Source organism: Pogona vitticeps, chromosome 1 (genome assembly GCF_051106095.1).
Source record: "Pogona vitticeps strain Pit_001003342236 chromosome 1, PviZW2.1, whole genome shotgun sequence".
Lineage (NCBI taxonomy): Eukaryota > Metazoa > Chordata > Lepidosauria > Squamata > Agamidae > Pogona > Pogona vitticeps.
This window is the reverse complement of record NC_135783.1, coordinates 299,586,944-299,609,492: the sequence shown is the minus strand read 5'-3', so window position 1 is coordinate 299,609,492 and position 22,549 is coordinate 299,586,944. Positions and strand designations below refer to the sequence as shown.

Sequence of the window (22,549 nt, the reverse complement as noted above, 5' to 3'; positions counted from 1 at the left end):
TTCTGGGGCTGAGCAGGAATTAGAATCCAGATCTCCCGGAGGGCGGGGAGATTTGTGATCTCCCCGCCCTCAGACTACAAATCCCGGTAATCCACACCAGGGAAGGATGCCCGCTGAAATGATTCCAAACGTGTTAAGGGCCGAGAAGAGATCGAGCCCGGCTCTCCTCAGTTGCCAAGGCGGCTCGCCTCAGGATAACGGGAGTGGGCCGGAGGCTCGGCGCATGCCACCTGCTGGGCGAGCGAAGCTCCCTTCGTTCCCACGTGCTCGATTGGGGGAAAATCACCTCCGCCTACACGCATACTGGGAAGGGCGGCCTTCAGGAAGCGTTGCCGGAATCGCAACGGGAAAGGCAGCCCGTCCCTTTCCTAGCAGCAGACGCGGAAACGAAGAGCCAGTCGATGTGGGCTGGACTCGCGACACGAACCGGCGGCGGTGGCTGTGGTGGTTGCTGGGGGTGGAGGAGCGCGGGTGAGCGAAAATGCTGAAGGGGTTGGCCGCCGGCCTGCTTGCGGCCGCTGTCGTCGCTTTCGTGGTGGACCGGTACAGCCCTTCGGGGCCGCCGCAGCAGCTGCCGGGGGTTCGAGCGCACCCCTTCGCCCCCGAACCGGCGCCCGGCGCGGAGGCCGGCAACCTCTTCTGGATAGTTCAGGCGAGTGGAGGCAGGGAGGGGAGGGGAGGCGAGGCGCGGGGAAACGGCCGCCACCTTTTGTGTTCAATACATAAATAACGCAGATCTATGGCTTCACCTGTTATGTATGTGCGTGATCTTCCTGCAAATTAGATAAGGGCCCAAGATGATGCTTTTCTCTCGTCGGGGGTGCATTGGCCCGGTGGAGGCGGGCTAGCTCTCGCTGTGGAAAATAACTGATGACTTGCAGGTAAGTCTGATAATTGAGATTAGGAAAGCATCTTGATATGTTAATGATTTAGGTCTAGCTGTACCCTGACTTTGTTGCAGCAGGTGTGGAGAGATGGTACCCTACCAGTGTAAGAGCTTTGGATGTCTGTGTTTTTTGCCGACAAGTTGTGTTGCGTATTAAACAGTCTGGATGTTTCACAGCATGTCTTAGTCCTGCAATGAATCTGCATCTGGTGACTGAATTCCTTGGGGAAAAAAATGTAGAAATATACTGTGTTGCTAATTCCCAGATTTACATACACTGTTTCCTAGCTGGTTTCACATGTGACACATAGAAGTTCTGCTTATGAAATGAAGCAATAAGCATTGCAAGCCTTGTTCTCGTTAGACAATATTTGTTTTGTAAAAGGGTCGTTTGTGACTGATTGCCTAACAGCTCAAGCTTCTGAAGACTGGAAGTAACTGAGTTCAATTGAATTTATTTACTCCCAGATTTTTTTTACAAGCTAGAATTACAAATTAAATATGCTATTTAGGTTTTTTTTTTTAAAAAAATAAATAAATTATCCTTCTCTTTTTATGTTTAATTTTAGGTATCAGATATACACATTAGTACATTTCTTGACCCTGAAAGAGCTTCCGATTTTGAAAAGTTCTGTGTGGAAACAATTCCTATAATTCAACCTACTCTTACTTTAGTGACAGGTAAGATATTTCTGTTCTTTCTGTTCCTCACTCCAGTGCCTTTGTAGAGTGCTTTATATTGCTTGAGGCCTCAGCCAGAGAGGACATGAGTATTGGTCAATAGATCTGGATGTGTGCTATGTAAATTGTTTGATCTGTATTTTGAATGGGCCATAATATATGATTGAGGTTAAGATGTGAAATAAAAAGTTGAAGCCTTGTCACGATGGGTTTTATGCCAACTTTCTTTAATACAGAAATGGATCCCGGAGTGTTAGAAATGAATTCCACTATCTGTAATAATTCCATCATTCTTGTTATTCCACAGCTTTATCTATCATATCTTTCTCCAGTCTTGTGTGTACTAACCCATCTCCCCTCCCACAAACTTTGTCTCATGCTTTAAAATCTGAGTGGCCTTGTGACAGGTCTTCAGCCTTCCGAAGTACAATGGGTGACAGCCAGAGGACTTTCCTCATTGTACTGGGTCGGCTGGAAAATCTTTTGAAGTAAGATTTCCTGTTTCCTTCTGTGTCTTGAGGAGTCTGACCTCAAACTTCCTAGGAAGGGTTTCATTGCCTAATAGTTTTATGGCTTGTTTTTTATCTTATTTATTAGTATTTCCTTTATTATATTTATTACCCCCACCCTTATACTGTGGGCTTAGTCTTTCTAGCCACAGCCAACTTAATGTGTGTCCTGTGCCAGTTGGGGGCCTCCAGTTTCTGTTGGCATTAGACTGTGACATTAGGATATGGTTGGGATATTGCTGAGCCCAGAAACAGAAGCCAAGTAATACTGCAGACACATCTGCCTTTGCCTTATATCTTAGATACCTTTTTCTGTCCCAAATAACTCAGTGCAAACAACTTAAGTTGGTATCCAACTGACCTGGATAAAGTGGTTAGCTGTAGACTAATGAACTGGCTGCCGAATCAAAGGCTGGAAACTGAAATCCTCACTGTTCCTCCTAGGAGGACCCAGCTGAGGTCATCAAGAGCATACTTTAAATATTTTGTTTTTAATCTTATCCTGTAATCTTAATAACAGGTTTAATTGTTTTTAATATATATTTATATGGTATTTTAAAACTGTTCGTTTTATAGTTTCGCCTGTTGTGAGGCTCCCAATAGGGAGAAAGGCAGCCTATAAATTATAGATATGTCCTGCCAGTCTTGGGTAAGCTGCAGTCCCAGAATGCCACAGGAGGGAGGTACTAGCCAACTTCTTTAGAGTATTGTATATCTAGGAAGCCCTAGGATGGTAACCACAAATCATGAACAACTTGATAGCACATAATTAATAAGCTGCATATCCTATAAATCCTCCCTGTACATCTGCAAATTCCAGTCCTGTGATCTGTTTTCATAATGCACTAAAGTGGAAGGAAAAAAATGGAAACCAGATAGTAACTTTACATATATATAAATTGACAAATATATATATTTGTTGTAACAAGTCTAGTGGAGCAGCTATTAGGATCTGTACTCAAATGGTTTATAATCTAGTGTTTTATTAGGTTGCATTCCTTTACTGTGCATTTTTACATATTTTATGTAAAGTGTCTTTTGTGGCTCTTTTCTTATTGCAAGGTGACCTGACTGATTCCAAGACAAAGGATAAACTTGGTTCTGATCAGTTTGAGGCAGAATGGCAAACTTACCAAACAATCCTAAAAAGGTCTAAGGTCATGGAGAAAACTAAATGGATAGACATTAAAGGGAATCATGGTAAGAGGAAAATAAAACTTAAAAGTTGTGATTTCCATTTGTTTGCTATTACTAGAGGATGGTAGACACCCATATACACTGCTCATAGCCCCATTACAGCATATCTAGACTGATCAAGTATATTTATTTCAACTGTAATTGATATTGGAAACTAATCTTAAATGAAAAGTGAATGATATGTTGGGTTTAATTTATTTTGTTAGCGTTTTCACCTACTTTTCATTCAAGATTGACTCCCAAGATGGTGTACAGAAGAGAGATATTGTCCATTCATTATTTAATTATAGATAAGGGAGTCAACTTGGTGTGTATTACCAAGGGCTGGATGAACGAACTAGGTGGGGTTAATCCTCCAGCCTGAGCAGGTGCAGCATCAAGTACAGTACTCAGGTGGTCAGAGATCAGTCAGATTAACCTTGCCTTGCTTATCCATCCAGTCTTTGGACCTACACAGCAGGCTGACTCCCTTATCTATAATAAAATCATAAATGACAAGGTCTCACTCTGAGCTAGACTGGTGTAATACAGAAGAGTTGCCTCATGGTAAACCTGGTGCAAAAACTAATGGGTCTTTGCACAGAGCTCAGAGTGGTAGAATATACCAGATGGGTGGGATATATATAAATAAATAAATAAATAAATAAATAAATAAATAAATAAATAAATAAATAAATAAATAAAATAAAGACCAGAGGGGAGAGCAGAATATAAATATGTGTATCCCTGTCTTCCACAATGAACATTCCTCCCTCCTTTGTTATATCTCCCTCTATCCACAGAAACACCTTAATAGAAGCACCTCACCCAAGCCCCTGGTGACATCATTCTGACACCACATCAACAAACATGTACTTCACCACCCTAATAATCTGAAAATAGTGTGTTACCACCAAGCAAACTCACAGAGAATGAAATAGACTAGCCCTCATCCCTTCAGCAGCCCTTAAAGGCAGAGGGATGAGTAGGGTAGGCAGAAAGCTCAGCCCTTGGTCTTCCCTGAAGCAATTCATTTTTACCTATAAGAGCTGCTTCAGTCAGGTCCCAGGCAGGGAAGAGCAAAGCCAGTGGAAAGCCATCCTTGGTGACAGTTGCTACTAACAATGATATTGTAATATTGGTAGTATTCGTATCAGTATCACCTACTATCATTAGTAGTAGCAGAAGCAGCAGAACAATTATCATCTTAATTATTACTATTTTTCTAAAGTCATGTCTGAGCATTTGCTTTATAGAGTAAATCTTTCTGGCTAGATCAAACTGAAAGAAGTGTTGGCCTTGCTTCTTCTGCAGGTTCACATTACACAGCATCTGTTTTAACTTAACTACCTTGCTCTCCATTTTTAGCTTGGTCCTGAATTTGAAATGTTTGTCATTTTCATTGCAGATACATTCAACATCCCAAACCTGCAGAGTGTCCAGAATTACTACAGGTAAGTATATATACACCATCCTGAATTCAGAGATCCAGAAGATTCAATTGTGCGGTGGACAGAAATATTCATTATCTCTATTAGGAAAAAGTGATTTTATTGAAGTAATATATGAAATAAGCATTTAGAATGTAGTTATTCATCTTCATATCTTTCACTTGCTGGTACTGCTTTTCTCTTCTTGCTGTGTTGCTGCTGTGATTGATTTGCAGCTCTACTTCTTGTCTTAGCTTTTCGAATTTGAGAGGGAGTATCAGCTAATTACCTTCTTGTGTTAGACCAGGTAGTGTTGAGGTGAAGACAAATGTAATTTCATTTTCCCTTCTTTTAGGCTTATAGGAATGTTAATAGCAAAGGTATCTATTTAACTGCTTTTCACACTTCTTATTCCAAACTCTCCTGATTACAAATTCTTGTCTTTTTTGGCAGGAAATATTCTGCTTGGCAGAAGGATGGCTCCTTTCATTATATCCATACCACACCTTTTGGCAGGTATTCCTTTATCTGTGTGGATGCAACTCTCAGCCCAGGCCTCAAAAGGCCCTACAATTTTTTTGGAATATTAAACAAGGTAATCAGCAGAAAAAGTCCTTTCACTCAAAGTGTTAGTTCAGCTGCTTCCTCCATCTGTGGTGCATCCCCACTGGCTAAGAGCTCTCCCTTAGCCTTGTGGGGCAGGTGACCCCTCGCACCCATGCACTGTGATACACACAGAGAGAGCTGCTGTGAGATTAGGTTTACAGGAGACAACATGCTTAAGGTGCAGATATGCAACAGATAATACTTGTGCCTTTGAAAAGGACCATTGTTCAACTCTTTCTACTTTTTACCCTGAGCCTGTCCTTTATCTGAACATTTTTAAAAAAATCTGTCTTGTGGTCTCTTCTGTCTCATTCCCCAAGGGCTCCCAGACGTCTCAGCAAGGAATTTAAGTTAAGATGGTGGCTTCTGATGTTCTTGATAGCATTCATTTTTGGAGTGCCATAGCAATAACTTCCAAAATCTTTTAATGTTAGACTGGGGTAATATTGAAACTAATCTTTCACTTTATTTCCAGAAAGGATTTTAAAGGAGGTCTGTTAAATCCCTAAAGCAAATTTGGTGCTGTCAAATAATAATGTGTAAGGGTTAAATCTTGGTAGCTAACATGCTATTAAAGCTTCTGCAATTTTTTTTTAATTTCAGAGGAAAATGCAAGAGTTGTCTTCATTGGCTATGGAAAGTCGTGAGAGTAACCACACCATCTGGTTTGGTCATTATCCCACTTCAGCAATCATCTCTACATCACCAGGAATACGAATGGCAATGCGGTAATATTTCCCCCCGCCTCCCCCTTTGGGGTGAATATATTAGTTGATATAGTCTTGCTGTTTTTTAAAAAGTACCAAGACATATGTTTTTGCTTTTTAATCAGTTTTATTAACTGACCATCACTCATTATTTATTTCGTCAAAATTAATAATGGTGATATTTTCTTTAGCTCCGCAACAGCTTATTTATGTGGGCACTTCCATACGCTGGGTGGTCTGATGCCAGTCCTACATACTCGTCACCATCATGGCACTTTAGAACTAGAGCTGGCAGACTGGAAGGATAATAGGAAGTAAGTAAATCATCAGTGCAAAATTGTGCTAATGCTAATTGTGAGCTTTGGCTATTTACAGGAGCATTTTTAGAACTATGTGAAGTCAACATGAGCATCACTTTGTACAGTGAAGATTGGTTATCTGACGGTGTCAAATGAACAGTGTGTATACAGAGTCTTAGACTTATGGCTCTCTATGAGACTGGTTCCATGGAGATACTTCTGAAAGAGAAGGATACAGGATTTTAGGTTTGTGTGTGTCAACCAAGTCAACACCAGTTATTGTAATGATGAATATTGGTCTCATATACCTAAAAGATCTATCTTCTCCCAGTTTCTGAGGAAGTGGACTTGACCACAAAGCTCACATTAAAATATAGCAGTTAGTCTTTAAGGTACTACTGTGCTTTTTTCTTCATTATTTATTTTTCTTTTGTTTTTGCCTGGTAGGCTTTTTGTGGTTTGCATCATGCCTCCTTAGACACTAGTGCATGTTGCAGACAGGCAAAAGAGCTTTTAAGATCACAGTAAATAGCTTAATGAAAACATGTGGCAATTATGAAAAAGGCAAATATACAAAGGAAACAGATCTAATTTTACTCTCTAGAAATACTGGCATGAGTCAGTTAAAGACGTAAGACTTAAATATGACTAGGAAATTGAAAAATACAACTGTGTGGATAATGTAGATTAGGTAACATTAGATTAGATAATGTAAGTTAGATTTCTATCATTTGGAGTGTTGTTAATTGAAAATATATTGTTTTAATTGTTTAATATCAGGTACCGGCTGTGACAAACCCAGACCTACTGGGATCTATCACACAGTTACTAAGCTGCCACCAACCATTCCCTATAATAAGTCACACAGACCAGGGATGGATTTTTAAACAACAAAAGAATAAGGTTTATTTTAAATACAAACAGGGTAAATAAAACAATCAGGTGAATAAAATAAAGTAACGTGGCTTATTCTCACACACACAAGCATACAGTTTGGTTCACCTAGAACCTTTAACTTAAAGCACAGACCCTGAACCCATCAGTTCTGGCTAACCCACAGACACCTGAACTTATCAGGTTGGTACTCTGACACACAGTAGTACCCTGTCAGACACCCAGACTCCCACAACAGCTTCTTCTTCCCAGCTGCTGCTTCGTCACAACCCAGTGTCTCACAGTCTGTCTCAGCATCTACTCTTCACCACACAGGCATCACATATTTATACAGTACAGCCCCTCCTCCTGATGTCCCGCCTTCCACTCCCCATAGGATGGAACTTTCCCTCCAAACCCATGACAGACAGGTAACATCAGTGCTGTTATGTAACACCTCCCCTCTTTAAAAGTTGTTTTGTAGGGGGAAAGCTAAAAGTGCTTTTCACCAAAAAACAACCTGCATAAAATACACAACAACATTTATACATACCATATAATACTTACATATACTTACACTCCAAGTTAACCATAGCAAATATGCATTTAAACATTTTACCATATACAGTACATCAATTTACCTTTATTAATACAAACCCAAATTCAAAACACAGGTACATTTTAACTTTTTGTTCACCATTATATACATATAGTCCATGTTCTTTCGCCGTCTTCAGTCTTCAGGTCTTCTTGATAAGGCGTCAGCAACACAGTTCACTGACCCTCTGACCACCTTCACTTCAAAGTCATAGTCCTATAAGTTCAAAGCCCACCTCATAAGTTTGCTATTGTGGGTTTTCATCGTCTTTAACCATTGCAATGGTGAATGGTCAGTACACAGAATAAAATGTCTTCCCCAGATGTAAGGCTTGGCCTTCTGGATCGCGTAGACTATGGCCAAACACTCCTTCTCCACGGTTGCCAAATGTCTCTCACCTTTTTGAAGTTTCCTACTCAGGTAGGACACTGGATGCTGGTCACCATTCTCATCCTCCTGGCACAGAACTGCTCCTACCCCGCTGTTAGACGCATCGGTGTAGATGATGAACTCCCGGTCGAAGTCTGGAGCACGCAGGACAGGATAGTTGATTAACGCCTCCTTCAACCTCTGGAACGCCGCCTCACAGTCGCTGGTCCACGGGATGCGGTCATCAGCCTTCTTCCTCGTCAGATCGGTCAGCGGAGCCGCAATCTCGCTAAACCTCGGGATGAACTTTCTGTAGTAGCCCACCAACCCAAGAAATGATTTGACTTTTCTCTTGGTGGTGGGTCTAGGCCAATCTCGAACAGCTTCTATTTTGGCCTCCAGGGGTTTTATCATTCCTCCCCCTACCATGTGACCTAAGTATTTTATTTCTGGGCTACCCAGCTGACACTTGCTGGCCTTTACTGTTAGCCCTGCTGCACTTAACCTCTGCAGCACTAACTCCAGGTGTATCAGGTGATCTTCCCAGGTATTACTGAAGATCCCTATGTCATCAATGTAGGCCACTGTAAAGTCACTGAGCCCTGCCAAGGTCTGGTCCATCAGCCTTTGGAATGTGGCTGGTGCATTTCTGAGACCAAAGCTCAGGACTCGAAACTCATAGAGACCAAAAGGGCTGCAAAAGGCAGTTTTTTCTTGATCCCTGGGATCAATTCTTAATTGCCAATATCCCTTTACCAGGTCCAATGATGAGATGAACCGACAACCCCCTATGGTTTCAATCAGGTTGTCTAGCCTGGGCATTGGGTAGGCATCAGGAGTGGTTACACGGTTTAATTTCCTGTAATCGACACAAAACCTAATGCTCCCATCAGGCTTGTCCACAAGGACTATCGGAGAGGACCAAGGACTAGAAGAGGGGACGATTATGTTCTCCCTCAGCATCTCGTCCAGCTCCTTCCGCACCTTGTCCCTATAGGGTCCCGTTACTCGGTATGGGGATACTGCCTGCGGGGGTGCATCCCCTGTGTGGATCCGATGCATCACTCCCTTCACTATCCCCGGCTTGTTGGAAAACACCTGCTGATATTTACTAAGCAGCATTTTTAGTTCTTGCTGCTGGTCTTGGGTGAGTGCAGGACTGATCTTTACCTCCTCTGGGTTGTATTTTACTTCCCCTCTACCCTCCCAGAAGGGTAATTCAGCTTCCTCACTCTCAGCTGCTTTTATAGCAAATAGAACCCTCTGTTCCCCTCTGTAGTAGGGTTTTAGGGCATTCACATGAACCACCCTCCTTGCTTGGTTCTCCTCCTGCTCTATTAGGTAGTTCAGATCTGACATCTTGGAAATGACCCTATATGGTCCTGCCCATTTGAGCTGCAGCTTATTCTCTCTGCAGGGCCTAAGCCAAAGCACTTCCTCCCCTGGGTCAAAGTGCCTCTCTCTAGCTTTGCGGTCATACCATGTTTTCTGTTTGACCTTCTGCGCTTGCAGGTTTTCTGCTGCCAGCTCTAGATTTCGCTTTAGGTCATTCATCAAGGTGTCTATGTAAGTCACAACGTCTTGTGGGTCATCCTGGGTGATCTGCTCCCAATTTTGTTTTATCAAATCAAGGGGCCCTTTCACCCTTCTCCCAAATAAAAGTTCGAATGGACTGAACCCGGTACTGGCTTGTGGCACTGATCGATAAGCAAACAAAAGGGATTGCAGCTTCTGGTCCCAATTGTTTGGATTCTCTGCCAAGTAAGCCCTAATCATGCGCATTAGAGTCCCATTGAACTTCTCAGTTAACCCATTACTTTCCGGATGATAAGCAGTGGTTTCCTTGTGCTTTATTCCACAGATTTGCCATAAGCGTTTCATGAGCTTTGACGTGAACGATGCCCCCAAATCTGTGATTATCTCTGAGGCAAATCCCATCCTGGACATGTACCCCACCAAAGCATCTGCCACTGTGTTAGTTTCAATATTAGTCAAGGGTATGGCTTCAGGATACCTTGTGGCATGGTCCACAATTGTTAGGATGAACCTGTTCCCCCTCTTTGTGGCCTTGGGCAAAGGTCCCACAATATCCACCCCTATGCATTTGAACGGAGTGTCAATCACAGGCAAAGGGCACAGCTTTGCTTTGGTCCTGTCGCGGTTATTCCCCTGCCTTTGACACACATCGCATTGTTTACAGAACTCCCTGATCTGCTTCCCTATGTCAGGCCAGTAGAAATTCTGTGTGATTCTCTGCTGTGTTTTGTTCACTCCTAAGTGTGCAGCAAACATGTCAGAGTGACCCCTTTGTAAGATCATGGGGCGATACTTTTCAGGTACCACTAGCTGACTCCTGATCCCATCTCCCCCTTTTGAGATATTCCTCAGGGTCTCTCTATACAGAATCCCCTTTTTCTCCAGAAATCTCACTGGGGTTTCAGGTGCTAGCTGGGCGTCAGTCACCTGTTCAAAACACTTTTGGAGAGTGGCGTCTGCCTTCTGCTCCTGTCCAAATCTGCTGTCTGTGGTTAAGGTTTCCACCACAGCTTCTGAACTCCCCTCTGCTTCCGTCTCTGGCTCATCATTACCCCCCTGAACTGTCCCTGTGGTGGCTTGTGAGCGTGTAATCACTAGCACCCGTTTCACATGTTCAGCCAGGTCATTTCCCACGAGCACGGCTGCTGGCAGAGTCGATGAAATTGCTAGGCGCCAAGCTCCCCTCCAGCCTTGAAAGTTGACAGGTACCTCAGCTACTGGCAGAGAGATTACCTGCCCCTCAATCCCTGCCACCTTCATGCTCTCATTTGGGATTATAAACTCCCTAGGGATAATATCTGGATGGCACAGGGTTACCTGGGAACAAGTGTCCCGCAGCCCCCTATACTGACGGTCAAGTATTCCTACGTCCACCCCGGCTGTCTCAAACAACTGAGAATCTGTTTTTACCAGCAAGCAGCGCTTCACCTCTATAAGAGGACCATTTTCCTCAGCCTGATCAGCAGAGGTAGCTGTTCCAGACTGAGTAGTCATGGCAACAGGCTCCCTCTGTGACACTGAGCCTTGCTCTTTCTGGACACAGAACACAGCTTTTGGCTTGGTCCCACTAGAATTCTGAGGCACCATTCCTTTTAGCTGCTTCAATTTCTCACACTCTGAGATCAGATGACCCTTTCCCTGACAGAAATAGCATTTTCTGGTGTATTTTGATTCTCTCTCCTCTTGTTTGGGTTTTCCCTCCAAATTCTGAGGGCTTGGTTTCATGCCTGAGGGCTTCCCTTCACCATGGGCCCCTCCCCCTTGCTGGCTTTTCCCTGGTCCCTGAGAGTACTTGCTGTAGGTTTCTTTGGGTTTACCTACAGATTTCCCCTCACCCAAGGGCTTTCTTATTTGGGAGATAAAATCCGCGATCTCTGCGGCTGCTGCCACAGATTTCGGTTTCCTTTCCCTCACCTGGAATTTCAATTCCCCATGCAGAACTGAATAGAACTGTTCCAGGGCTATCAAGTCTTTAAGCTGTTCATAGGTCTCTGTTCCCTCCTGCGACAGCCATTTCTCAAGCAGCCTCACCAATTGGGCCCCCACTTGGGTAAAAGTCTGTTCTGGCTTCTTGGTGAGGGACCTGAACCTTTGTCTCAGCTGCTCTGCATTTATCCCATGTCTTGCAAACACCAGTTTTTTAAACTCTGCGAAATCTTTCATCCGTTCCTCAGGCATCTCGGCATAAACCTCAGCCAGGCTACCACTGATTAAAGACCGCATGATGGTCATCTTCTCAGTTTCCCTCACTGAGAAGTCCACAAACGCTCTTTCCACTAAGGAAAAGAACACCTCAGGACAATCTCCCTTGTGGTACACAGGGAATTTCTTCAGGTCAGCTTTAGACAGTTGGCCTCCCTCAGAATCCCTATTGTTATTATTGTTCTGGTTCATCATTTCCAGTTTCCTTAATTCAAACGCCATTCTTTCTCTCTCCAATCTTTCCTCCCTCTCCATTCTCTCTCTCTCTAATTCAAATTGCCGCTGTTTCTCTCTTTCCCTTTCCTCCATTTCCCTCACCCTCAGTTCATGCTGTTGGGCTATGAGTATTTTTCTGAGTTCTGGGTCTTGCTCTCCTGTGCTGTCACCTTGCACTGAGCCAAATTCATCCTCAGAACCTTGGTCAATCTGGGGGTCTTTCACTTCACTCATTTCTGCTACTTGGCTTCGAGTCAAGGGCATAACCCCCCCCCTCAGAACAGGCTGCTTTAAAAAGTCAAGCCTCAAAATAAAACGACCACTTTTTTCCTTTTTGCCTCAGAACCAGCTCTCCCCAGAGATTGCTGCTGTTCTTCAGCACTAAATTTGCAACAGTATCGAGTCAGAGCCTACCCCCCTCTGCTGGGCCTCTCAGCTGGCAAGCTAGCTCACTGTTGCTACGCAGTTTTGCCTCAGCGTTTTCCCGCCAAAATCAGGCTGCCTCAGAGCACCTTAATCTAAGTCTCCCCAGTTGGCACGTTCTTCTACTAGTGCACCTCCCCGTGAGGTACACCTAGAAGATTACCTACGCGCCTCAGACTGTCCCTGACTAGACCCCCCTTGCTCTGGGCACACTTGCCAAGGCTTTGCTGGACCGCTGGACAACTGGACCAGTCGTATCCCACACGCTGGACACCAATCAATGTGACAAACCCAGACCTACTGGGATCTATCACACAGTTACTAAGCTGCCACCAACCATTCCCTATAATAAGTCACACAGACCAGGGATGGATTTTTAAACAACAAAAGAATAAGGTTTATTTTAAATACAAACAGGGTAAATAAAACAATCAGGTGAATAAAATAAAGTAACGTGGCTTATTCTCACACACACAAGCATACAGTTTGGTTCACCTAGAACCTTTAACTTAAAGCACAGACCCTGAACCCATCAGTTCTGGCTAACCCACAGACACCTGAACTTATCAGGTTGGTACTCTGACACACAGTAGTACCCTGTCAGACACCCAGACTCCCACAACAGCTTCTTCTTCCCAGCTGCTGCTTCGTCACAACCCAGTGTCTCACAGTCTGTCTCAGCATCTACTCTTCACCACACAGGCATCACATATTTATACAGTACAGCCCCTCCTCCTGATGTCCCGCCTTCCACTCCCCATAGGATGGAACTTTCCCTCCAAACCCATGACAGACAGGTAACATCAGTGCTGTTATGTAACACCGGCTTCTTGCTTTTGATCATGATCTCTTCAGCTTCACTGATGTGACATTCAATGAATGGCCTGTAGTTCTTATCACCAATCCCAAACCATTTCTTTATAGTAGCTCTGCTCATGAACCACTACAAAGAATTCTTAATTCTACACATATTAGGTTGGTATTTCAAGCCTTTTAAAATTTATTTAAGATATTCTGTTGTGCAGATATGACAGAATGCTTGCTTATATGCCGACCTTCACACGGTGCTTTTCAATGTATTATAAAAGTAATTTACTGTGATAGACAAGAAAAATATATTTGTTCTTTAACCAATCTATTCGTAAATTTGTTAAATATTTATTAGGCTAATCTTTTTAATTCTAAGCTAACTTTATAGAGAAACATCAAGTTCAAAGTTAACCGTATTTTCCACGAAATCTTTGGCCCTCTCATTTATTTACAGTGGGGTCTCTACTTAAGAACTTAATCCGTATTGGAAGGTGGTTCTCAAGTTGAAAAGTTCTTATGTTGAATCTGCATTTCCCATAGGAATGCATTGAAAACCATTTAATCCGTATCTGCTCTTTTCCGTCCATAGAAACTACAGTATCTGTGTCTTTATCTATTCATCTATTTATTTAATTTTTTGTGCTACTTTTTTAATGGTGAAAGGACCTTAGGTGGTTCAAAATTATTTTTAAAAAGCCAACTAAAAACACAACGGTTGAAATCCTATTGCATTTGGCATAATGTAAAGTTGGCTGCCCCTGTTAGGCCAGGCTTAGGCCCCTCTTCCCTTTCTTTTTGGCAACATTTGAAGACATATTTGTTCCAGCAGGCTTTTAATATTTAATATTTAATTTTAACATAGCTTGTTGCCCTATGCTTGCTGCCAGTATATCCTTTTTAATGTGTTCTTTTAATGCTTTTACTGTATAATTTTACATCTGTTTTACATGAGGATTTTCATATTTCCAGGTTCAGTCATTTTTAATGCTGCTTTTATGTTATTTCCATCCCTGTTTCTTTTGATGATCTGTGGGCTGCAGAAGTGCAGTAAATAAATAAAAACAAAGTTGCACCTGCAGACGTTCTTGGGGAGTTACACCTAGGCAGTCCGCCCTGCATGCCTGATTGTACAACTGAATGCACCTTGCAACTAGTTATGCAACTGTGCCTACAGAATGGCTTGTTGGCTATGTCCACCTTGGCATGAATTTCACTATCACTTGGGCAACTTGGGACTTATGCAACAGGATTCCAGCCATTAAATTCTTACATTCAAAATTTAAACACAGAAATATGAATGCAATTAGTTTTAAATAGTGAAACAGACCTTTAAATCGTATTAAGACATAGTTGCAAATTTGTACAGTCTTACATGAGCTAAAATAGTATGACATTAAGAGTAATAGAGATCTCATCTTAACAAGCTTACAATATTTATTTATTCATTTATTTTACCTAGAATTTTGGCTTTCTCTCCTTCTCCTATCACGTCTGTGAAGGTCACTATTGATGGTGTTCATCTAGGAGATGCTGTTCATGTGTCTGGACCACTCTATGCACTGAAATGGTCTCCCCAAAACTACAGCAGAGGGTTTCATCAGATAGAAGTGATAGTTCAGGTGAGATGTCTAGAACTCAAAAATGTATTTAGAAGCTATTCAGATCTGGCCAATACTTAATCATCCCTGATTACATAGTAAGTGAGTTTGGACAGATTGGTTTTTCTCATCCTGTCTAAAAGAGGAGCAGTAAGGATACCACATGGATTTGCTCTGAAAGAGGATGAGGAAGAGAATGTGAAGTTATTTGATGTGTACGTGATGACATGCACACATGCATACACATGCATGTGCACACAGAGCTTCTTTTCCAATATTTTGGTCCCTTTTTAACATCTTGGCATGGGGCTTCATAGATAGGAGCAGGCTTAAGTCTAATGACTGGAATCACCAAAAGCAGGAGCTATGTTTAGCTCTCGCCTCAACAGTCTCTTTGAGTCAGGGGAAGAGCAAGGCTTGGATAACTCTGGGCAACGTACCACTGCTATGACCTCTCATGACTTTGTCAAGCAGTGGCACAGCTGCTGAGAGCAGCAGAGGGGACGGACAGTACGTATGCTACTTGGCACTGAGGGAATGAGTGATGAAAACCTGTGGCAATAGTTATCACTGCCAAGGACAGTGGGGGTTGCCACTGAGAGAAACCAGAATTATTTTAACCACTTCGTGGTACTATGAAACCCAGCGCTACACTGTCTGGCTAAAGCAGATACTACCGAATGTTACCCAGATGGCATCTTAACCCCAGTGTAGTGCCATGGAGTGGGGAAGAGCTGAGCGGCCTTCTGGGTGAAATGAAATGGTGGTAGCTTCAGCCAGATAGTGCTCCTCTTGCGATCATACCATTTAAAATATAATAAAATAAATGAAGCCTTTAAAATGCTGGGGACTCAGCATTTGTCTACTGGTGCTTAGGGCTAATACTTGACCTGCTTCACTTGTCCTCTGGTACCTTCTCCCACATGAGTGCCTGAAATCAGTGGGGATAGTGTTGCAATGAGGGCATAGCATGCACTCCCCATGAGGTGGCCAGGGCCCCACTGACCAGGATCCCTAGTTTCTTGCAACATGCAAAGCTGCCCTCTGAACATATTTCAGCCATCATGGTAGTAGGTATTTTATGAATCATGATTATAGTCATTTTCCTATACCTGTTTCTATACTGAAATTATTAATGCTGTCTTTTGCCAACAATGTTCATCTGCACTCTACGTGGGACAGTCTCTACACAAAAGCATTAATGGACACAAATCAGATACCAGGAATGGGAATCCACAGAACCCTGTTTCACATCATTTTAATTTGCCAGAACATTCTACACACAATCAAAAAAATTATCATTCTGGTGAAAAAATGATAGGACAAGAATCCAGAGAGAGGCAGTTGAGATAAAATATATACACATGTTAGACACTCATCTCAATGAACTCAATATAACCCAAAGCTTTTTAAGGCACCATAAAATACAAACATTACAATAATTGTACTGTATTGTATCTCCCAGATATATATTTTCTTCCTCAACAGATTCACCTAAAAAACTTCAAAGGTAAACCAGAGAGTCTTAACTCATTGCCCTGTTGCTCTTGTGGTCATTCATTGCCTGGGGTAATTCAAGCATCATTATGAGTTGTGAATTACCCCAGACCACCTCTTGTAAAGAAAAGGTCATTAGCAACTGTAAAAGCCCAGCCTCCTCAGTATTATTAACATGATATTCTACCATTCTACACAGGTTCTTGCATCCTTTACAGCACAAGCTTCAATGGGGTACGCCTGCATATCAAGAAGCTATCACCCCACTCTTTTCAAGCTACCAACCATAATCTCTTTATTTTGATGCCACGTATAAATATTTGCCATGCTATGTTTTAATCTCATTATTTTTGAGTCCATGCATAAATATTTGCCATGCTATGTTTTGATCTCATTATTTTTGAGTAAGTGGACTTGTTCATGAAAGCTCACATTAAAATACAACAGCTACACTTTAGGGCACCAGCATATTTTTGCCTTATATTTTAATATTTCTTTTATTTTTACCTGTAATGCTTTCACAGACTATCATGGCTACTTCCTTGATAGACACATTTGCTATCATAGTCTTTGTGTGTTCCCTTCTTTAGGAGACTAGTGGAAAAAGCACTACTCGGCGTCATACGTTTGCTATGAAAGAAAACCTCTCACTCAAATTCGACCTTTTTGCATCTTGGCTGTTGCTTACCGACCACTATATATGGGTAAGTACTACTGGAAAAAGAGTACTCCTGGAAAAGGAGTATCTCTATAGACTTCCTTCTAAGGATTAAGTGTTTTTATACATTTTTCTGAAGATTCAGCTTTGTGTTCTAAAGTTCACCTGTCAAACTGTAACTTATATTGGATATCCAAACATTTGTTGCAGCACTTCAGAAAGGGAATTATACTTTCACTTTATTTGGCTTTTACTATTTTTCTGATATAAATAAAGTACATGAAAATGTCCAAAATGATTTCTAGAATGATAAATATTTATTTATTTATTTATTTATTTATTTTATTTATTCTATTTATATCCCGCCTATCTAGTCGATTAAGACCACTCTAGGTGGCTTACAACAAGGGGTACAAAAATGAATAAAAGCAGTTTTACATAAAAGAAAACTTTCAACAATTGGGTTAGACACTAGGAAAGGAAAGAAAAGGGGAATCAGGAATTAACTAGGGGGGAAGGCCTGCCGAAACATCAATGTTTTAGTTGATTTTTGAAGATACCCAGCGAGGGGGCCGCACGAATATCAGGGGGTAAGTTGTTCCAGAGGCGAGGAGCCACCGCCGAGAAGGCCCGATTTCTTGTCTTTTCCTTCCGGGCATCCCTCGGCGTTAGGCTCCTCAGCCTCACTTCCTTACTCGCGCGAGTGACACGGGTAGATCTTGGTGGGAGAAGGCGTTCCGCCAAGTATCGAGGCCCTAAACCGTTTAGGGCTTTATACGTGAGCATCAACACTTTGAAGTCGATGCGGAATCGGATGGGCAGCCAGTGCAATGCGGCCAGAGTGGATGAAATGTGTTGGTATTTTTTCACCCCACTAAGAAGTCTGGCCACCGCATTATGTACCACCTGAAGTTTCTGCAGCAGCCTCAAAGGCAGCCCCACGTAGAGCACATTACAGTGGTCTAATCTTGAGAAAGCAGTTCATATTACAATCTGGGGCTTGCTTTCCAATACAGAATCTTCCAAGATTTGAGAGAGAGAGGGTCAGAGCAGCAGCTTGCCTGTTTGATGTGCAGCAAAAATATAGCCACTGGAGTTGCTCTCCCCAGCAGATATCTGGGTGTGGAGCCTGAGGTTGGGTGTTAAATTCCCCACTGTGCCTCCTGGAAAAAGAGCCAGCTTGTGTGGCCTGGGGCAAGCTGCACTCTCCCAGGGTGCCCTCAGAAGAAGGGAATGGTGAGCCACTTCAGACTACTATATACCGTATTTTTCGCTCCATAAGACGCACCTCTCCATAAGACGCACCAAATTTTTAGGAGAAGAAAACAGGAAAAAATAATCTGTTTTCTTCGCTCCATAAGATGCACAGACTTTCCACCCACCCACCCCGTTTTGTGGGGGGAAGTGCGTCTTATAGAGCGAAAAATACGGTAGCTAGAAAGCCCTGGAAAAGGTCACCATGAGTCAGAATTGACTTGACAGCACACCGTTATTTTAATCTTCAGGAATCAAAAGAAGATGTTGGAAGTGGTTTGGTCTGACATTATATTGATTTGCTATTTGGAATAGTAACTATAACAGATTTTAATTAATTGCTTGCATTTTCTTTTCTTTTTTAGGTTCGAGCAGTGTTTGTAGTGCTAATTATATTTCAAACCGTCTTGCTGATTCTTTTTCGATACCGAAGAAAACCTAAGTTCAATAGTAAGAGTACTTTTTTCTGAAAAATAGCTTTGCTTTCCCCTCCTCCAACTTTGTTTTCTTGTTCCTTACATGAATCCTTCAAATCAAACAGGTTTTCAAATTGATACATCAATGTGTATCCCTTAAATGTTAAGCTGTCGGCTAAGGTTGATCAGTGGGGTGGGAAATGGTTGCTTTGCAGTTGCAGAGGAAGAGGGAGGCTAAAGCCTCCTCACATATACAATCCCAGTGAACACTGCTGCTGTGGGGATCAATGCATAGTTGCATAGGCATCCTTCAGTCTCGAGAGACTATGGTAACATGCTCTGAATCGAGGAGTGTCCTCTCCAGAGCATGAAGCCCGGGTAAGGTAATATGGAGGATAGGCTGTTACCCAAGCAGCAGATCCCCCCTCTCCACATTGCTGAAATGGTCCAATGGAAAGGCAAGAGCCAATACAACTGGTTCCAGCAACGTCGCAGGAGTTGGCAGAATGACGCATGCTGCCGTCAGGACTCCAGCTCCGGATTTTGCCTCGAGGTTAACTCCTGAAGCCTTTTCCATGAGTGGATATAGCCACAAGGCAGTGGAGGTTTGAAATTGGAGTTTTCCTTCTCCTAGACGGGCTGCCTTCCATGGCTGACGAGCCCCACCTACCCGGCACATAAAAAGTAACCACATGGTTAAACACAGTACCATACCTAGTCAGATAAAGGGTATTAAAAGCACTGTTTTTAATATTGCAAGCCACCTTAGGCCCTCTTGGGAAGAAAGGCAGGTAAGAAAAATGAATGAAACCATCAATGAACAAATCAATAATAAGCTGCCATCTCCCCAGTCCATCTTAATACATAAACTTGTCTGAACACTTGGTTTTTTTTTTCATTCATTCTGGAAGGATAATGGGGAAAGAAAACTTCAGTGCCCTTCCAGTGACTTCAAGGATATTCTTGCTTTTGCATGGCTCTTAACAGTGTAGAAGCACTATAGATGTCAGTTGCTCCTAAGCTGCTGGAGAGGGAGGTGATCAGGGTCTTCCAATTACTGCTGGTAAAATGGTGATCAGGATATTTTTAGAATTACTAGAGGAGCCACTAGTGGTGGAAGTGAAGCAGACTTGGGCAGCACCTTATCCTAACATTATGTTTTTTTCTGCCAGTAATGGTACCATCACAATTTTTTAACACCAGCAGCTAGCACATTGCTTAACAAGGAATGACAGCAAGTATACAGCCTGTGAAAGTGGTGTTGGAGAAAGTAGGATTTAACTATTTAAAATAGAGCATCTGTTTATGTGTCACTGATGCATATTTTGCATTGCAAATATTATTGTCAAATACGTGAAGATGTGAAGAAGATGTGAGACATTTGGCTTTATAGCTTTAGAATTTGGCCTTCTTTTACTAAGACATTCCTTGCACTAACTCTTGTTCACTTCAGTAAATGGATTTGCTTTTCATTGTAAATGGTCCTATGGCATTTATCCCTTTGTGAAAAGGTGTTTGATGCATGTTTTAAACAGTTGTAAGCAACTCTGTGAAATGATTTTTCTGTTTTAGAACCTCTGGGCACAACCATGCGGATCTCTTTTTCCCTCCATGTCTTGAGTAAAACAGACTTATTCTATTACTTTTTCTTGGTGCTGAGTTTGTACACTCTTCTAGGTAAGAAGAAAGTAGCATTCTTTAACAAAAATTTTGTATAAGACTAAAACCTTTTAAAATATCAATCATAAATTTGCGAAAGTTAAGGTGAGCCAAAAGCACATATACAGTACCAAAGTGTGTCTGTTTATAATTTAGAACTGAATTATAATGATCAACTGAGGGCTTCACTTTGCAGGCACTGAAGGTTATGTATACAGTGGTGCCCGGATTAACCCTCGCTGTGTGAAACATCGCACTACGGAAAGTAAAAAGCCATTGGAACGCATTAAACAGGGTTTAATGCGTTCCAATTTGGCCAAATACTCACCGTTGTGCGATGTTCCGGTATAGCCGGCAGCCATTTTCGCGCCCTCCCCTCGCTGAACGTGGGCGCGAAAACGCTGCGATCAGCTGTCTGGCGGGTCCAAAATGGCCGCCGGAACAGCCAAAATGGCGGGGCGCAGCGTTTTCGCGCCCTTGGTAAGCAAGGGGAGCGCGCGAAAACGCTGCCGGAAGCCCCGAAATGGTTGCGCATATATTATATTCACATATGTTATACTACTAATTAGTGAAGTGCTAGTAGTTCCTTCTCAACAGAAGGAAGATACTGAAGCTGTGAGTGACTTGTCTTGTGAGTCCATAACAAAATTTAGGCTTGTTCTAGGCCTTGGATCACAGTAGTACTAAGAAAATATCTGTTTGAAAATATCTTAAGCAAGAACCCTATTTTGTGTTCATGTAAGTGTTACATAATTTGCTTTGGCTTGCTAACCTTGTGCCTATTCTGTGACTGATTGTGTAAGTGAGATACACCCCATCATCTTGTCAGTTAGCTGCAATTAGTTGTAGTAAGTTACTCAGGCCATACATGAATACCTCTATGATTCCAGCCTTAGTTTAATCTATTCAGAATACTTACTCCCCCTTTTTCTCATACACTGCAGGAATACGAGCAAAAGAATAATTACATAATACTGTAATATTAAGATTCGGGTTTCTGCTACAGGATCTGGTGTATAGAATCTTACACAGTGGTTGAAATCCTGTTGTGCTGTTATGTGAAACGTGTAACATTAGGAGATGCATTGCCTTAAATTGAGAAATCTCCATAGAGATTATCTGTCTATCAGTATGCAACAGATAATTTCTACAAAAATTTCTTAACTTGAGGCAGAGCAACAGGATTTCAGCTGGTGTTTGATTACTGCTTCTCAGATGGGATTATTATAGGAGTATCTTACCTGTCCACTTTTTTGTTACACTGGCTATTACTTGATGTTTGAAAGTGATACTTGGGAAAGTGAATTATTTTTCTTTTTTGTTTGACCACATTCAGGGCTAGTAGAGGCCAACCTGTTTGTAATCAAGTTCAGTATCATAATGTTTCTTCCCTACAGGGCCCTGGTTTATTGGTGAGATTGTGGATGGTTATATAGGCCTCTGCTTTTCCTTTGGGATAGTTGTTGATGGTCATTTCTTTGAAGGCAGCATGACCTTCCTAGTTGGAATTATGCAGGTAAAGTTATTGGTGAAATATTTGACAAATAATGTATAGTGTGGCCATTTTAAAAGTCATTTAAAAGGTCATTTAAAACATTAAAAACGATAGAAAATGTATCAATGGTGGTAATCAAATATGTTGATGGTATATCAATGTGATGTGTTAAACAATACACCCTGTAGACTGTTGGAGTTCGTATATTTCCTTCAGAACAAGTCCAATTTTCCATGTAATGCCTAATTCCATTGTATAGTCCTGTAATAAAAGGACAGTGTTTATTTATTTGAAAGATTCATGCCATGCCTTTTCGATAGATGAGCCCCCAGGGCAGCTTACAAAATGTTCTATTAAGCATATTGTGGCTGTTGCACTTTGCCCTTGTCCATATTTCTGAACAGAAGTTGTAAATAAAGCATGGAGGGGTGGAGAACAACCAGCAGAAACAACCCCATTAAGGAAATGTCATCAAAAGACACCCACCCACAAAGTGCATGGATCAGTAAGCATCAACACAGTTCTGGGATCCAAAGCAGCAGATTCTGTACTGGAGCAAAACAGAACAAAAATATACCACTAATCAGGGTGATGTAAAGAAACCCCAGAATGCAAGGTTTCTTGTCCTCCTTTGACTCTGCTGAGGCTAGT

General features: G+C 42.1%; 1 protein-coding gene and 1 long non-coding RNA gene across 2 annotated transcripts in view; one reads left to right on the top strand and one right to left on the bottom strand.

Moving 5' to 3' along the window:
- The first annotated feature begins 666 nt into the window (after positions 1-666).
- Positions 667-22,549, top strand: part of TMEM62 (transmembrane protein 62) — a 25,816-nt gene continuing 3,933 nt past the window's right edge. Inside the window, exons 1-13 of the mRNA XM_078391150.1 lie at positions 667-881; positions 1,456-1,567; positions 3,139-3,276; positions 4,661-4,706; positions 5,136-5,277; positions 5,892-6,016; positions 6,187-6,312; positions 13,334-13,486; positions 14,781-14,940; positions 17,007-17,120; positions 18,694-18,778; positions 20,317-20,421; positions 21,801-21,919. Coding sequence (XP_078247276.1) covers positions 3,237-3,276; positions 4,661-4,706; positions 5,136-5,277; positions 5,892-6,016; positions 6,187-6,312; positions 13,334-13,486; positions 14,781-14,940; positions 17,007-17,120; positions 18,694-18,778; positions 20,317-20,421; positions 21,801-21,919 — 1,215 coding nt within the window. The 5' untranslated portion in view covers positions 667-881; positions 1,456-1,567; positions 3,139-3,236. The remainder of the gene's footprint in view (positions 882-1,455; positions 1,568-3,138; positions 3,277-4,660; positions 4,707-5,135; positions 5,278-5,891; positions 6,017-6,186; positions 6,313-13,333; positions 13,487-14,780; positions 14,941-17,006; positions 17,121-18,693; positions 18,779-20,316; positions 20,422-21,800; positions 21,920-22,549) is intronic.
- LOC144588386 (uncharacterized) lies at positions 6,103-14,889 on the bottom strand. The gene is made up of 2 exons (XR_013543922.1): positions 14,777-14,889; positions 6,103-6,513 (listed from the first exon to the last, which is right to left on the bottom strand). It is a non-coding gene; the product is annotated as an uncharacterized LOC144588386 (long non-coding RNA).